Raw genomic sequence first — 18,513 nt, 5'->3', positions numbered from 1 at the left:
CAAGCAAGTTAGCCAGTAATTGGTAAGCAAATTGTGAATTATGGCAAGCTGTGATAAGGTGGTACATGACAGGCCACAAAGGGGAATCCGGGTTTCCTAATTCTCAAGTGTTTAGAATAAAATGTTCGGGAGTCTACAAAGTGTACTATAAGGAGTGCATGGACAGAGTGAACAGAATGGACAGAAGTTTTTCTTCCCAGTGTTGCAAAACTGACCCGAGGAAGTTCCTAATGGGCAGGATAGCGCAAGAACTGTGCACTGTAGCGGTTAAGGGTGCTCAATTAGTATCCGGGAAACCCGAGTTCGAATCCTCAGTAGTGCCATGGAAGCATGCTGGGTGATCTTGGGCCAGTGACACACTCTCAACCTAACCTTCCACACCAGGTTATTGGAAGGATAAAGTGGAGGAGAAGAGAACTACTTAAGCTGCTTTGAGTCCGTCCTTGATTAAATAAATAGACCAAAACCTCCTTTACCCAGGAGAGAACTGACAAGTAATTCAAACTGGACTTCAGTAAGAACCAAAGTAGAATCCCCATTCTCTCTCTCTCTCTCTCTCTCTCTCTCTCTCTCTCTCTCTCTCTCTCTCTCTCTCTCTCTCTCTCTCTCTCTCTCTCTGTCTAAAAGTGGAGGAATAATGGCAGGAGGGGGGGAATGTTACCTAGCAAAGCAGATGATTGAAATGGGCACCCTGAAAATAATTAGGACATGACCCTGGATAAGAACCTATTCAGCAAACTTGAAAGGAAATTGTTTTAAACTCACTAACAACCACAAGGCACGACACTTTTAGGTCACTGCTTAATTAGAGACGTAATTAAATTGCAAGCTGTCATTGTCTCAGTGCTGAGCTTACAGAATGCACGAAAAAATGGATCCCCAACTACTTCACATAGGCGTGCAAACGCAAGGGAGATCTGCTAGCAGCAACAATGAAAAGTCTGCCAGAACATGAAGGATGCCTGTTGAAGAGTGAGGACGGCACAGTGTCCAGACGGTATTTTTAAGTCCAGGAAACATGCCCTATCTGTTGTCCCAAATATTATATCACATCATCTTTCTATACTGCCCTCCCATAAGGCTCAGGACGATTTACGTAAAACATAGGTGTATACACGGTAACCGTAATAATACTAATCATAACATAACAGTTACAATAACAATAAAAAACCAGTATTGAGTAGCAATAAAATAACAAACCCCAGAGGAATCGAAAATAAACTTGTGGCCTAATTTTTCCATACCTCAGCATGCCTGGATGGCCTTTCCGTTTAAGCTTGGGGCTTCAAACACGTCCTTGACTTTTCCGCAACTCCAGATAATTGATTATATAATCATAGAGTTGGAAGGGGCCAAACAGGCCATATCTAGTCCAACCTCCTGCTCAATGCAGGATCGGCATCCATTCCCTAAATCGTCAATTGAAACCAGATCACCAACTGAAAATGCTTTGCTCCAGGCTCCCCTGAGGGCACTACGACAACCGTTAACATTCGTGTGTGTTTTTAAAGTGGGTGGGGCTACATGGGGCTTTTGCCCAACAAGGCTTCTGACTGGCCACTGGAGAGTTGATTGGCTGTGCAGATGTTTTTAAAAAGGTTTTTGCAGCAGCTGTCGCCATAGCTGCTGGCATAACTGGTAGTCTTCAAGCAAAGGTTGGATAACACTTTTCTTGGATGCTTTAGGATGCTTAGGGCTGATCCTGCATTGAGTAGGGGGTTGGACTAGATGGCCTGTATGGCCCCTTCCAACTCTATGATTCTATGATTCTATAGCACAAGGATCTTCACAGTGTACCTGAAGATAAGGGGGGACATCCATTTTGTGGCTGGCTAAGCCTCCGGCAGCAGCCTTTTGTGGCAACCCTTTTGTGGCCCACAGAATTGTAAAGCTGCCTACAGGCTCAGAAAGGCTGAGGATCCCAGATCTATTCTATGTATAGGGGACACCTTTTATCAAATAAAATGTTGGCAGTCTAAAGTGCCATCAAATCACAACTGATTTATGGCAAGCTCTCATAGGGGGGAAAGACATGAGTAGAAGTGGTTTGCCATTGGCTGCCTCTGCATGGCCTGGGTTTCCTTGGTAGACACCCCTCGAAGAAGAAGAAGAAGAAGAAGAAGAAGAAGAAGAAGAAGAAGAAGAAGAAGAAGAAGAAGAAGAAGGAAGAGGAAGAAGAAGAAGAAGAAGAAGAAGAAGAAGAAGAAGAAGAAGAAGAAGAAGAAGAAGAAGAAGAAGAAGAAGAAGAAGAAGAAGAGTTGGTTCTTATATGCCAAGAGTTGGTTCTTTTCTCTACCCGAAGGAGGCTCAAAGCGGCTTACAGTCGCCTTCCCTTTCCTCTCCCCACAACAGACACCCTGTGAGAGCCCTGATATTACTGCCCGGTCAGAACAGCTTTATCAGTGCTGTAGTGAGCCCAAGGTCACCCAGCTGGTTGCATGTGGTAGAGCGCCTAATCGAACCCGGCTTGCCAGATTAGAAGTCTGCGCTCCTAACCACTACACCAAACTGGCTCTGCTTAGTTTTTGAGAGCTGACAAGAACCGACTAGCCTAGGCTATCCTGGTTGGAGAAATAAAATGTTACTGTTTGTACCAGGAAACACTGCTACAGGCATCTCTCTTGGGCCTTTATGGATTGAGAAGGAACACATTCTCTGGCAAGCACTATGACCCGCATGCAGGAAACAAATACACTTCTGGGAACAAGTTTAATTAAACCTGACTGTACCGAATAAAGGAAATTAAGTCTGCAGAGTCTCTGCTCTCTCCTCGCCATGGTAAAGAATGCATGAGAAAGAGGCTAAAGAGGGAAAGAAACAATGCTAATTCCCCCGAAAGAAGGGAACAAAAGTATAAAGCTAAGCTATGTGTTCCTATAAAGCATCCAATGCAATGCTCTCTCCAATGAAATAATTCGTGGCCCTTTTCTAAGAGCAGCATAAGCTAAACCACATGAGGCAAAAGCCTACAAGCCACATATCTAGGAATCTCCAGGGTTATAAACATTACATTTTTTAAAATCATTCAGCGATTGAAAACAAAACCATCAACCTTCATCGCTTAAGTACCCGTTACCAGCATTGTTGATGCATTCCAACACGGCCATTACCGAAACCGCAAACATCACAAACAAATTCGTCTCATTTGGAAAATCACTGGTCATGAAAGCATAAATCCGGAAGACGTACTCTGTAATTATTTTCCATCCAACGTCACTTCTAGGTCTTGGATGCAAGAGGATGTGCTCCTCTCTTAACCCAGCACCTCCCCAAGCCGAGCCCCATATCAGCAACGCTAAGCTCTTTCCCTTTTATCATTTGCTTGCTTTCATTTTTATTCATATTCAGTCAGATACGCGGTGCTCCCTCTCCCGAGGGCTCGTGATGGTTTGCAGAAGTTGTGCAAAAACCAAACTCAGAATGTCCAACAAGCAACGTGTTTATTTTGATGGTTTAAAATCTTTTAAAAGCTGTTTTAGAGTTTTAGAATGAAATCATCAAATCTGTGATTTTTATCTTGTATATTGTGGTGTTATACGTGATGTTCGCCGCCTTGAACCAACATCGGGAGGGCAGTACAGAAATTTAATTATTAATAATGAATAATAATGTAAGAAATGAATAAATAACATATATATCCGTTCCTCTTAAATAGAACGCTAAGGCCACTGTAGGCTGGACCTGTCCGAGATCGGGGCCAACGCCGATAGGCCCCTCACCCAGACTGACAGCAATTCCAGCCAGTCAAATAAGGGGCCCATCGCTTGACTGGCTGCAGCTCAAACCAGTCAGGAGGCGCAAAGCACCTCCCGCCCAGGGGCTCTCCAGTCTTTAAACAGACATGATTTTTTTTTACGTGCATGCAGATAAGAGAGTGAAGTGCCGCTCCATATAATTGGTTGCACATGACCAGACCTGGTTGTGAAGGTCTGCTTACACAACACAGCCCAACTCAATGACCCATGGCAGTACTCTGATGTCTCCCCAGAATATCTGCTTTAAATTGGTGTCTTTAATCACCCCAGGAAAGAGAGTTCCCGTTTTTTAAACATCTCTGTCTCAGTGGCTTTTGGAGGATTCTGAAACATGCCACAACATCTGAAATCCATGCTCTTCAAGCAGCACAACAAAGGCTTTCCCACCATGCTGAGGCATTGCTTTTGGTCTTTGTAGTGAACATTCGGTCTGACTAAGGTTTCTGGGGAACTCAACAGTTTGCCATTTCATTCCGTGTCAGCTGGTCCCAATGAAAAGGAACTGCATGACTATTACCGTATTTGGGGAATTTTTCCTGGGCCAACATGGTTGCCTACAGTCTAGCTGTAGAACATGTTCGGAAGCCGATCTGTCTTAGATTTCCAGACTTACCGCTGGCTTCTGGGTCTTTTGTTTTAAGAGCACAGAGCGGTCTGCAGCACAAACACCTCCTTTGTTCTCAAAACAGAAGCTGGCACCGTTTCTATCAGCTCCTTGTCCTGCTCCCGTCAGGTGTTACAAAGCGTTTGTGATTAAATTCGCACGCACCTCCTGTGCCTCCCTGTTTCATTACCGACCCGAGACAGGATGCAGGTGTGCAAAAAGGTGCCGAACCTGGGCTAAATTGTCAGCTCTGTGCCAAAAGCTCATGCTATTTGAGACTTAAAAAAAAACTTTTAAAAATACTCTCTAAAAGAGAGTCTTCAACTCTTTTTTGGTTGTCGTTGTTTGATTGGTTTTGTTTCTCATAGGTGTTTATTTGTTCCACAATCTCTCCAAGCATAAGGGCGAACAAGCTGGCTGCATATGGCTCAATGTGAGCAGCCACAAAGGTCACACGAAATCTGATTAGGAGAGAAGAGGTGGAAGCGGACAGAATAAAAGGAGGGAATGAGGAGAATCACAAGGTGAATCCAAAAATATCGCTCAACAACAGCTCCCTTCGGAGGATAAGAGGGGAGGGCTTATAAACACTCAAGTCATACATTCTCACATCTGCCTTTCTCCCTCTCTTCAGCCTAGCAGGAACAAGGAGATGATAGGTATGGAGGACCCTGTGGCTTCATCTCTTCATGCACTAGCTTCTACCCAGGGCCGAGGAAATGGTGGAGAAGGTATGCAAGGCACCGAGCCAAAGAGCCTGGGCTTCAGATGTGCTAAAGCCAGAGAGAAAACGGGAGGAATCATTCCCTGGTTCCTTGATCCAAACAATGCTAGGAGAAGACCTTTTCCCTGACCCTTGAGGTGTGCAGATTTGTTCCTTCCATTAAAGTCAACATGGCAGTCCTGGGGTGGGATAGGACTGTATATTCACTGAGCAGGGTGACAGCCACCTTTCTCCTAGCAGCAATTCTTTTTCAGACAGTCACCAAGCAGAACTTTTCCGGCCCGATGCAATGTTGGTTGCTTTTTCACGGCAGCTAGCAAGCCACACAGGAACTGCTCTGAAATGCAAGTGGTGTGGATGCTAACACTCTCTGGAAGTTTTTTGCTATGACAGAGGCTTCTTGTAAGGCTGTGGCAATTTATATTACAAGAAAATGGGCAAAAAGCAAGAGGGCCCACTACTGTCCGCCTGAGGCCAAGCAGGGCTGTTTGCCTCGTGTGATTTATCCCAAGACACTCCAGACTGGAACAACCTTCTAATGTTATTTGATTTGATTTTAGCTGCAGCAAAGACAAAAAGTCACAGGGAACTCATGTTCATCAAAACCTTTGTGCAGAACAGAAGGTCGCATAGGATTTTATACATCTAGCTCACAGGGTTGGCTCAGAGGCCCGGGCCATTGCAAGAATGCCACTCCTTCAGAGTCATCTCCAGGTCCCCTCTGGTCTGCCCCCAAAGTCTCCAGACCACCCCTGAAGCCCAGATCTCATACCTCTGACATGGTAGGGTCCCCTGGCCAGGACTTCTCCTTCAAGCTTATACAAAACAGAGTGTATTCCTGAACAACCCTCTACTTCTGGCAACAGCCTGTACCAAACATTGTCCTATCAAGGATGTAAAGTTACAGCGACCCAGAATCTTAGTGTAAATGTGCCAGGCCTATCTGCAGGCGGCTTTGAGCTTATAATTCTTTAGCTTATCTATTTCTGTCTTCTACTGTAGATGAGAGGCTACATTGCAAACAGCTTTTCTTAAAACAGAGGTGAAAGAGAGATCAGCTCTCGGTCTCCGATACGGAACTAAAGCCAAATCCCATTAACAGTATGATCACTCCAGTACTACAGACAAACACCTCGTCATGCTGAACAGTTTCCACCTGGCTGCATTTTAAAGCATCTATCAAATCACTTTCTGCAAGCATGATTCAGACCAGCGGTCCGCAAGCTTCCGCTTGCCGCGGACTGCTGCGGAGTAGTGGGCGGAGAGAGCGGACCGGGGGCCCGCGCACATGCGGCAGCCCCAGAGCAAACACGCATGCACGGACTGCTGCGCACACGCGTTTGCGCCCAGCAGGGGCGCAAACGCGTGTGTGCGGCAGTCCGCGCATGCGCGTTTGTGCCGCCGCCATGCCGGCGGCTTCCCCTCCCGGCCCCTCCAGGCCGCGAGCTAATCGGCCGCTTTGGCTTCTCACTTCGGGGGGGGGGAGGGAAGGAGCCGCGGCCCGGCGCAGAGGCCTTCGCGGCCCGGCGCCGGGCTGCGGCCCGCGTTTGGGGACCACTGATTCAGACACTTGGGAGAAAGGTAGCCTGGTGCATACCCCACACCTTGATCCATTCCCAGATAGAATGCACAAAAGAATTTTGATGTCAGGATCACCCTGATGCCATAGTCAACTCAACATAATACAACCACAGTGAAACATGTCTTTCATCCTGGGTGATTTCTTTCTGGGAAGATCCAGAGAGGCCCAAAATGATGTGTCTTTCTTTGCACCCAACCATTTTAGTGCAGAGTTCTCTCTCTACACATAACCCGCACCAAAACGCACACTGTAAAATGGAGCTGAACTTACCTTGAAGATGATGATGCAGTGTAGGCCAAGCAGCAGCAGCACTGCCGCCAAGAGCAGGGTGGCGAAATTCCTCGCATCCCAGAGAGACTCCACTAAAGGGATGCTCCCGACCTGCCAGTCGTAGCACAGGGTGACCGGAGCCAGCAGAAGCCAAGCATTGAAGGCCAGGAGGTAGGAATAAGTGAGAAACCTGACAAAGGAAATGCAAACGGTTAAATGCTAGAACATTGGACAGGGTTGCTTTTCTGGATTCATACTGCCAATGATCGCCACTCCTTGGAAAACAAGGCCGATCCCAGTCAGATTCATAGAAGAAGAAGAAGAGTTGGTTCTTATATGCCGCTTTTCCCTACCCGAAGGAGGCTCAAAGCAGCTTACAGTCGCCTTCCCATTCCTCTCCCAACAACAGACATCCTGTGAGGTGGGTGAGGCTGAGAGAGCGCTGATATCACTGCCCGGTCAGAAGAGTTTTCAGTGCCATGATGAGCCCAAGGTCACCCAGCTGGCTGCATGTGGGGGAGCGCAGAATCGAACCTGGCATGCCAGATTAGAAGTCCGCACTCCTAACCACTACACCAAAATAGGCCAAAAGAGCACTTTTTAAAAACCAACAAAGAAAAAAAACCTCAAAATGTTGTGTGAATTTCTGTGCTTGCATCATATTGTGACAGGTTAGGACAGACTTTCTCAATTTTTTTTACTGTTGAGAAACACTTGAAACATTCTTCATGCTTCAAGAAATCCTAGAAACGGTGCAGAATGTGATTCAGAAGCATAGCTGTGCACATGCCCACCCAGGATCCCTCCCCTTCCCACCCCCTCCAAGCCCATCATTGGCCCTTTTGGGAAAAGGGGGCAGGTCTACATGACTATATATGGTCATATCAACCGATAAATGTTTAACAAATTAAAAAATATATTAAAAATAATTAACTCCCACTCATTCAGGAAACCCTTCCAGGGCCATCAAGAAACCTGGAGTGCTGTGTGCCGTTCTGGAGGCCTCACTTCAAGAAGGATGTAGATAAAATTGAAAGGGTACAGAGAAGAGCGACGAGGATGATCTGGGGCCAAGGGACCAAGCCCTATGAAGATAGGCTGAGGGACTTGGGAATGTTCCGCCTGGAGAAAAGGAGGTTGAGAGGGGACATGATAGCCCTCTTTAAGTATTTGAAAGGTTGACACTTGGAGGAGGGCAGGATGCTGTTTCTGTTGGCTGCAGAGGAGAGGACACGCAATAATGGGTTTAAACTACAAGGACAACGATATAGGCTAGATATCAGGAAAACTATTTTCACAGTCAGAGTAGTTCAGCAGTGGAATAGGCTGCCTAAGGAGGTGGTGAGCTCCCCCTCACTGGCAGTCTTCAAGCAAAGGTTGGATACACAATTTTCTTGGAGGCTTTAGGATGCTTAGGGCTCATCCTGCGTTGAGCAGAGGGTTGGACTAGATGGCCTGTATGGCCCCTTCCAACTCTATGATTTTATGATTCTATGATTCTAAATCTCAGGGTTTCACGAAAGCTTGGGTTACAAATTGCTCCTGCACAGATACTGCCAGGTACTAGATAGGCCCCTTGCACATCTATATACAAATCTCCTCTGTGGGATCAAGACCTCTAAAAGTAGGATGACCAGGAGTTCTTTCTCTTTTTTGAATTAGGCCATTTGCATTTCACCTCTCTGGGAAACCTGTTCAAGCTGGTTTATACATATAATTTAACAAATCAACTGATTAAATATTACCACTGCAACTGAAAAGCATAACATTATTATCACTTACTTCATTTATATCCCGTCTATCTCCCCAATTCTCCTCTCCTCCATTTTATTCTCAAAGGAACTCTGCAAGGGAGGTTGGGCTGAGAGTCTATGGCCAGCCCAAGGGAATCACCAGCAAGTTTTCATGGCAGACTGAGGGTTTGAACCTGGTTCTTCCAGACCCTAGTAAACACTGTAACTGCTCAATCATGAAGGTTCTCAAAGCTGGAGTACAGGTATAGTGCAAAACATCTGATCAGATAGTTCTGGAAATGCCTCAAAACAGGCTGCAACAAACCTTAAAACAATATGAAAGGTCAATGCCTACTTAAAAGTATGGGCGTAAAGGGAGCATTTTACCCTAGGGGCTAAAAGAGAGATCAGCTGTAACCAGGAAAGCCTCATGGAGAGGTGCCGCCACTGAAAAAAGCCCCATCTCTGGTTATCACTTCTCTGCCCTCTGCAGCCAAGGAGATAGGGAGCAAGTTGAATGGGGACAGGGCGTGAGTTGACTGAGTTAAGCTGAGGTATCTGGCCAAAGCAAAATCTCAGCTGTAGAGGCAAGCAGGGATTTAGTTCCTAAAAGCTGCCCTCTGTACATCTCCGTGGACTAACAGGATGCAGTTCCCTAAAAAAAACAAAATAAACAATCCAGGTGGCCACAGAGACAGCAGGGCTAGGGTGCGAAACCAGGGAAATGCTCACAATTCCAGAAACAGAGTCATTAACGGGCAGAGGGCAAAGCTTACGGACGGTGAACGACACATGGAAGTACTTTTCAGCTCACACAAAGGAGAGGTTATACAGAGACTGGAAAGGACAGAGACCAATCACGGTGCAGCTCGGTGAGGAGGTACTCAGACCCCAGGTCACTCAAAAGTTTTCCGCAAGACTACAGCACGCTAAAAGTAGCGAATATATCTCAGAGGTCTGATTCTCCCATGCGTGATCACCTGATCAGAAAGAGAGGTTTTGGCCACATTATTAAAAAAATAAAAATCATATTCTGTGCTTGCAAAAGACAATACCGAGATAGCGCAGCAGCTGCTGAAAAAACCCTTCCTTGTAGTCTTGTTATGTTTGGAGCAGTTCTGGTCACATGACATACCCAGACTTCCCCAGCACGACACCAGATATCAGGGCCAGAGGCGCTGCCGTGGGAAGCAACGCTATCAAACGGGAGCTTCCTATTGGGCTGAAGTTTGAAAGTCACCAAGACAGAAGACAAAACAACCAGCGGTTCCGCAGTTATTCTCACAAATGATAACTGGCAGGAAGGGGAAAGGGGATGACCAAGTCTACCTTGCCAGATGTAAACGGGGCTGAGGACAAATAAGTCTATTGTGAAACGATCTACAGGCCAAATGTTTCTGCAGAAATTATGGCATTTCGCTGTGAGCAACAGGAATGCCAAGCAGACAAGTTTATTTCTGTATTTATTTATACATTTATATACCACCCTCTTCTGGGGCTCAGGACGGTTTACATAGAACTTGGCAGAACGGGAGCAGGTCAGAGAATCAGTGGCTATAAATCATAGAATCATAGAGTTGGAAGGGGCCATACAGGCCATCTAGTCCAACCCTCTGCTCAACGCAGGACTAGCCCAAAGCATCCTAAAGCATCCAAGAAAAGTGTGTATCCAACCTTTGCTTGAAGACTGCCAGTGAGGGGGAGCTCACCACCTCCTTAGGCAGCCTATTCCACTGCTGAACTACTCTGACTGTGAAAAACTTTTTCCTGATATCTAGCCTATATCGTTGTACTTGAAGTTTAAACCCATTACTGCGTGTCCTCTCCTCTGCAGCCAGCAGAAACAGCATCCTGCCCTCCTCCAAGTGACAACCTTTCAAATACTTAAAGAGGGCTATCATGTCCCCTCTCAACCTCCTTTTCTCCAGGCTGAACATTCCCAAATCCCTCAACCTATCTTCATAGGGCTTGGTCCCTTGGCCCCAGATGCTCACAATAACAATACTAGTTACAGTAATAAAAATAGACAGTACCCAACAGAACAATTCGGGAGCTGATGGGTTCTCCATCTTTGGAAATTTTTAAACAGAGGCTGGATAGCCATCTGACGGAGAGGCTCATTATGCCCTGGAGATAGAAAAGAACCCTCTCTGTCCAAGAAGGCTTCAGCTCCCTTTGTGTGGTATAGTTGAGCCAGAGGCTGGGATGGAGTCCTGGTGTTCCCTAACATACTGATGGTGTAACTTCTACCCATGAATCAATCTCAGCTTAAATTCCATCTAAACACCAGGAAGAAGTTCCTGACAGTCAGAGTGGTTTCTCAGTGGAACAGGCTTTCTCGGGAGGTGCTGGGTTCTCCATCTTTGGAGATTTTTAAACAGAGGCTGGATAGCCATCTGACGGAGAGGCTGATTCTGTGAAGGCAAAGGGGTGGCAGGTTACAGTGGATGAGCTATAGGGTTGGGAGTGTCCTGTATAGTGCAGTGGGTTGGACTAGTTGACCCAGGAGGTCCCTTCCAACTCTATTATTCTATGATTCTAAGCAAGCAATAGAACAGTAGTGAACAAAATCTAACAAGCTGAGGCCACATGGTTGGACAGTACAGGTGACGATTTACATGCGAGGGAGGCTGGGGGGGGGCAGAGGAAGGAGTGGTTCTGGTCGACCACAACGAAAGCCTGGCGAAGGCTTTTCTCCATCTTCTCGGCACCACCTTCTGTTCCAAGCCTTCTACCAAGAGCCAAGTATTGTTTCCTAAGACTCCCACTGCATCTCGGCTCGTCACAACAGGAAAATCTCTTGGCCGTTTGGTTTGCTTGTTGTCAAAATACTGAAAGCTCTCATTAAATTTGCGCGGTTTGGAAAGCATCACCAAAATCGTGATAGGACTAAGAGAGAGCAGTCGGCTGCGAGTCTCTTTTGAAATGCAAAGGTTTTGTCTGTGACAGCTTTTCGAACAGTAACCATTTAGATAGCCTTTTGCTTTTAATCGCCCTGAATAAGGCTTTGTCGTTTGTATACTCCACAAAGCTAGAGTGGAGATGACAGCAGGCACTAAACTCTGGGCCTAGGAGAGAACGGCTGGCTTCTTTTTCTCAAAAGCAATAAAAGGCATTATGTAGGGCCTTTCATTGCTAGCTCTCAAAATACTTTGGGAAAACTGCTGAAGCCCCGTAAGAACCCTTTGAAGCCAACCCTATTAACCTCCTTAAATAGAAGCAGTAAACCACACTGGTTATTTCCACAAAGTAACAATTCAACGGCAGCTTTTAATGTCTCATATTTTGCTGCTTGCAATGCATTTATCCTAAAGAAAAAGCCAACAGGTGGACATCAGGCCAAAAGTCGGGACCAGGGGAATTAGGGAACCCTGCAGTTATGCAATAGTTTGTAACGCCCCATGTATTGTCCGTGGTACTGCCCCAAGACACCAGTTTGTTCCAATTTCCTGGTTGCCCTTGAACTGTGGAACTCCCTTCCTCGGGATAATGACTAAAGTCTAAGCATGTGTGTCTTCCAGAAATAAGGGAAGCAGTTATACTTCAAACTGCTGCTGGTAGCAAAAACAGGTGAGTTACATGCTGTCCAGTTACTCAGATCTGGCAAGCAGAGGGCTGTGGCTTCCTCAACTGAGTCAGTCCATCTCAAACTGAGTCAGTCCATCTCAAACTGGGCCTTCCTTTTTCCCTGTGTCTTTCAACTTCTTCTAGCCTTATTGTCTTTTCCAGGGACTCTTGTTTTCTTGTAATGTGACCAAAGTAGGATAGCCTCAGTTTAGCTTCTAGGGAAAGCTCAGGCCCGATTTGCTCTAGAACCCAATTATTGGATGGTCCATTTCTCCTCCAATGCTACAATTCAAATCAATCAGCTTTCTTCCATTTTTCACACCTATGAGTGCTTAACAATTAATATACACAAGGAAGCAATAAATAACTTGGTTATTATCTGACATAGAACCCCCGATATAGTTGACGTTCTTCTTTATACCCTGGCTACCATGAAACTTCTCGCAAAAGGCATTGCAGTCCTGGGAGTTAGCTGCCATGGTGATACACTGATGAGTGTTTATGACTATTTTTATTGTTGTTAATGTTGTCAGCCATTCAGTCGTGTCCGACTCTTGGTGATCCCATGGCACAGCTACCGCCATGATCCTTGATCCCGTACCGCCTTCCTCAGTCGTGCAACATTCTGGTCAGTGTCCATTCCAATTGTGTCCAACCATCGTGCCCTTTGTCAGCCTGGTTTCCTTTTGCCATTGACCAGTCCTATCATAACTGCTTTCTCCATTGAGTTGGATCACGGCACTGATAAAACTGTTCTGACCGAGCAGTGATATCAGGGCTCTCTCAGCCTCCCCTCCCTCACAGGGTGTCTGTTGTGGGGAGAGGAAAGGGAAGGCGACTGTAAGCCGCTTTGAGACTCTTTCAGGTAGAGAAAAGCGGCATATAAGAACCAACTCTTCTTCTTATGCTGCTGCTGCTGGTTTTTTGTCCCTTGCAAGGGTTTTTGGCCAAAAGCAATAAAGGCTTTCGAGCCCTTGCATATTTACTTCCACCTCCCCAAAAATTAGTCCAGATTTGCTACTATTCCATGGCTTGTTAAACCCAGGTTGTGATACCTACAAATATTCTACTGACCTCCATGGCTAGATAGTAAGAAATCATGTGCAGTTTACTATTGAGATAGAATATTGGACTGGGAAACCCAGGTTCAAATCCTTGTGCAGTCATAAAATCAGGCTCTTTCAGCCTAACCTAACTCCGAGGCTGTTGTGCAGGTAGACTTGAGAATATAATATTCTGCCTTGAGTACCTTGGAAGAACAGTAGCATAAAACTGTACTGAATAAATAGAACTCTTCATCTTCCATCGTGACTTCTCAAGCTTCCTGGCTGAAACGGGTAAACAAGCCTTTTTATCTTAACACTTAAGACAACAGAAGTGATGCATGACTGTACACAGTGCTCAGTATTCACCTGTAGATCTTTGTTTAAAAAATTCTCCATTTAGTATTTAAGGGATAACAACATGCCAGTTATAGGCGCCTTCTCTATTTTGTGCAAGAGAAAATTACTAAACTACGTTCGCCTAGTAAAATGAGGCTAGACAGCCGTTACCACTATGGCATAATGAATATTTGTAGTTACGTAAAACCAGTGCTTCAGATCTAATTATAAATACGACGCACAGCCAGAACTTTCACGAGAACATAATCAGGCCCCAAAAACACAGCTCTCAGCAAAACAACAGATTGAACACCGGGGACCAGCTTTCTAACTGGGCTGTATAAGTTCATTTTATTTTTGTGACTCTATATCTTAACAGCTACTCTAGAGAGTGCTTTTGTTTGCAGGCCTGTTAATTAAAACATTGAGTCACAGTCAAAATTTGCTGCATTTCTTTCAAGGAACAACATGTAGGATTGCCGTGTGCAAAGTCCAGGCTGTGGCCACAGGACAGAGCCTTCTGGCAGAGATGTGCTGGGGGCTTTTTGATGGAACTACTGATCCAAACTGCAGAAGTGCTGCATGCCGGGACACTGGGGGGCGCTAAAGGGTCATCACCTTGAAAGGGATGTCTCTTTCATTGACTTAACTTGCGCATTGCCCTCTGACCCTTCCTCTGTTCTGTGCCCTTGATACCCCCCCTTCTCCACATGACTTTGCATGAAGTCACACATCTCTATAGGTCTCTCCTTTAGAGACAAAGCCCTCATACTTCCATGTTTCGAACAAATTTTTCAATAGGAGGAGGGACAAAAACAAGAATGCCAAGAAGGAGAGGCCTTTCCGGTCAGAGACGAACACAAGAGAAGTGAAGTGGACTCAAGTTAGTATCACTTTAGTCAATGGCCTACAGATGGATGGGGGAGGGTTTATTCTTTATTCTGTCATCAGATATAGAATGGTTTTAAGTTGGTTTACATTTTATTGTAGGGTTTTAATGTCGAAACCCGCCGTGAGCCAGCTTGTTGGAAGCAGCGGGTAATAAATTTAATAAATAATAGTAACAACAACAACAGGGTCCTTCTTTGAAATGTACTCAGATAGTGGTGCCTTCCTTTGTCTTTGGGCTTGGTTCTTGTCATGTTTGTCAGGGCTATAACTTTAGTGAATTATCGCCCATCCCACCCCCGCCACGGTTAATGGATATAATGTAGAATAAAGGCCTTTCCCTGCTAGAGATGCTGAAGAGCTCTTGCAGAGTGGACAATACCAAACCAAATGGACCCCAGACTCAGTAGCCTTGTTCACATTACAGTGAACACATGTTCATCCTGCCTATATGTGCATACACCTCTTTGTAGGAAACAACCAACGTGCATCAACTTTACAAATGTAACTGGGGACCAAAACTGGTATAAATGTGGGTTTTAAATCACGGGTTCAGTTGCACGTATAAAGAAAAAACAAGAGTACATTGTGCATAGATTGTATGTGCAGTTACTGTCTCTTGCTGGATTCCTCCCCAATCCTGACTGACCCCAACTTCACGTTAGATCTCCTCTCATCATTGCTGCCCCTCAGCCCAACATGACTCCCAGCCCCGTCAGAGAAGGCAGACAACAGTTTGGTTTGGGAGGATTTAACACACACACGCACATACAATGTTTTTAAAGATTTTCAAATTTTCTGTAAACCTGGGGTTTCCCGCAAATTTACACACCTATCAGTTTTATGTCAATGTGGCCTTGATCCACAGATTTAAGTATCCGCAGATGTAGCCGCATTTGACTATTAGAATATAAGACGTTGGTCAAAGTACGTGCAATAGAAGCAGCCACAATATTACTTCCTCATCTTTTAGGAGTACGTTCCTATAGCTGAACAGCTGGAATAGATTATATACTGCCTTAAAAAGCTTTCTGGGGATGTGAGTGATTCTTGCCCTGATTATAAGGTGTGGATCGATGCCATCATGCTGTGATTCTCCACACTGAGGATCATTTGGCACGCAGAGATCACTTACTCATTTAATCTAGCGCATTCCTAACCCACTTTTCTTCTCACAATGCTGACCCAGTACAGCTTACAATCTCCCCCCGAAATGCACAGAAAACCACCAAAGTTTGCCAACATTACGTGCCATGAACAAACTAATTCAGATGTCAAAGCACATCAATGGCCCTGATGAAAAGAGGCTATCCCCAGGCAATTGAAATACATGATTCCATCAGCTAAAAACATTCTAGCACTGTATGCACATAGAGGGTCTTTCCTGATCCAAGTCCCCTGCTGCACCCAAACACACCAGCTGTGCCCTCTTGGACTTCCATCCAACTGGGTCATAATGCACTTATGTACACAATGTAAGCGCCTGACCTCCATTCCTGTGGTCAGAAGCTTTAGAAAAGCACAAATACCGACCACATACCAAGCGGCTGCTTTATCAATGTTATTTTACGCATCCTTGATGCTGGCTTGTTTTGAATGGCTGTGTGGTAAGGAACTTGCTTTACTGTTTTAATTGTATTTTTCCAAATAACTACAAGTAGAATCCTAAAGTGGGAAGGGGACATACAGGCTATCTAGTCCAACCCCCTAGAACAGGACTGGCTAGATAGTGGGAGGGGAAATTCCCATTCAGAGTAGTTCCGCAGTGGAATAAGCTGTCTAAGGTGGTGGTGAGCTCTGCCTCATTAGCGGTCTTTAAGCAATGGCTGGACAGATACTTAACCCGGATGCTTTAGGGCAGTGGTCCCCAACCTTTTTATCACTGGGGACCACTCAACGCCGGGGACAGCTCACCGGGGACCACTCAACACCTTTTACTGAGGCCCGGTGGAGGGGGATAGTTTACTCCTCTACTCTCAACCACTGCCCTAACGCTCTCTGATCGCTATGGTAATGTTTAAACATCCCTTCAAAATAAGATACAGACACGCCACAACAATGAATATAAGGAACATTTTATTTTCATGGAAATTTTAACTCGTGACAATGACAAATCAATGGGAACCCTGAGCTTGTTTCTCTGCAACGAGGTAGTCCCATCTGGGAGTGATGGGAGACAATGACACCCGAAGTGTGTTGTAAAGGGCCGGCAGGGGAGGGGGGAGAAGGCATCCTTCGGGGCCCACCTCCAATTAGTCGAAGGACCACATATGGTCCGCAGACCACAGGTTGGGGATCGCTACTTTAGGGTGATCCTGCACTGAGCAGGGGGTGGGACTAAATGACCTATATGGCCCCTTCCAACTCTATGATTCTCACCCAGACCCAACTGTCTAAATATCCTAGCGTATAGTTCGGCCCTAAGAAAACAGGGCGACCTCTCTTCCAGTACGACTTAGGGGAAAGCGGCATATAAGAACCAACTCTTCTTCTTCTTCTACTTACACAAACACCCAAGCTTGCCTGGAGAGGAATTGTGGCTGGCAATCGCCAGAAGTCAATGAGACATAATGCGCGCACTCGTACACAAAGGACGTCCTCGTGGTTATCTGTCTGAAATGATCCAGCTGACAGAAAAAGACCAGTGGGCCAGGCAAGACAGAGGCCGGGACAGGTTTGTTATGCGGATGGGCTCCGCGATAGGAACGCCTCGGAGTAAACAAGCCAGTGCTACAGAGATATGGCACCCATAAATAACAGCACCTGGTTATAATTGCAGCCACATATGTTTTATAACATTATTATGAAGTGCCTTGTCAGGCGCATTTGATTTAGAGCGCCGCGGAAGATGGAAAGAGCTCCCAGCGAAAACAGCTTTCAGCTGTAAATACTGAAGTGAAAAATGGTTGCTGCTAATGAAGGGCATTAATAATACCCCCAAAAGCATCAGGAAGAGTTAAAATCCTGTTGATTACCCGGTGAAGGGGGAAGGGGGGCGTCGACATCCAAGAGCTTTAAAAGAAAAAAAAATAATGGGCTACAAAACCGACCCCATGCTGTTCTTCCCCATTCCACCCTCTTGCACCGTCCCCTAAGGACACTCTATTCCGCCCCCAGAGACTCCCAGTTTAATCTGCAGAGATACAAAAAGCCGCTCATCTGTCTTCCAGACAGCTTTCCCTTCTAGAGGCCTCAACAAGACAGTTTCTCTTCTGCTCTCTTTGCAACAATCTTAGGGATAAACCATGCCTCAGTTCCTAGGCGTTAGGACTATCAAACGCTTTAAAGGCTCACAGGGGAAAGCAGCTTCCCCGAAATAAGGTGCTCCCCTTCTGTCCTGCAGGTCAACGGGACCAACTTTCAGGGAAGAGGATGCCCCTTAAAACAGGGGTAGTCCACCTGTGGTCCTCCAGATGTCCATGGACTACAATTCCCATGAGCCCCTGCCAGCATTTGCTGGCAGGGGCTCATGGGAATTGTAGTCCATGGACATCTGGAGGACCACAGGATGACTACCCCTGCCTTAAAAGACTTTTAAGAGGAAGCCGATGCAATGTGTGGGTCTGGCTGCATCAGTCACTGCAGGACAAGCTGGTTTTCCTCCTCCTTAGTGGACCCAGGATCAGATCTGAGAGGCGTAATTTATTTGGATAGCTGTAGAGCAGTGGTTCTTGAGTGCTTGCACTTGAAAGCTCATGCCTTGAATGAATCTTTGTTGGTCTCAAAGGTGCTACTGGACTCTGGTTTTATTATCTTCCTAATGCCGCAACCCTTTAATACAGTTCCTCATATTGTGGTGACCCCCAACCATAAAATGATACAAGTGTTCTTTCACAGAAATTGAACCAAAACTGACCAATGGCGTGAATCTCCATTGTTCATGATTGTATATAAATTAGGTTTTATTCCCGGGGTTTCCCAGTTCAGTTCTGCCTCTTGTCCCACTGAGCTGTGCCGGCACCTGGAGCGCCTGGTGGGAGACTGCGCTGTGCTGGAGGTGCTGTTGGA

At 45.8% G+C, this 18,513-nt stretch overlaps 1 protein-coding gene across 5 annotated transcripts in view; it reads right to left on the bottom strand.

Moving 5' to 3' along the window:
• Nucleotides 1–18,513, bottom strand: part of TMTC1 (transmembrane O-mannosyltransferase targeting cadherins 1) — a 186,101-nt gene that overhangs the window by 91,358 nt on the left and 76,230 nt on the right. For all 5 annotated transcript variants that reach the window (XM_077339957.1, XM_077339959.1, XM_077339958.1 and 2 more), the window contains one exon: nucleotides 6,936–7,125. In XM_077339957.1, the coding sequence (XP_077196072.1) occupies nucleotides 6,936–7,125 (190 nt within the window). The remainder of the gene's footprint in view (nucleotides 1–6,935; nucleotides 7,126–18,513) is intronic.

Source organism: Paroedura picta, chromosome 5, assembly GCF_049243985.1.
Source record: "Paroedura picta isolate Pp20150507F chromosome 5, Ppicta_v3.0, whole genome shotgun sequence".
In the NCBI taxonomy this organism is placed as follows: Eukaryota; Metazoa; Chordata; class Lepidosauria; order Squamata; family Gekkonidae; genus Paroedura; species Paroedura picta.
The sequence above is the reverse complement of the archived record's forward strand: the minus strand, read 5'-3'. Positions and strand labels throughout refer to the sequence as shown.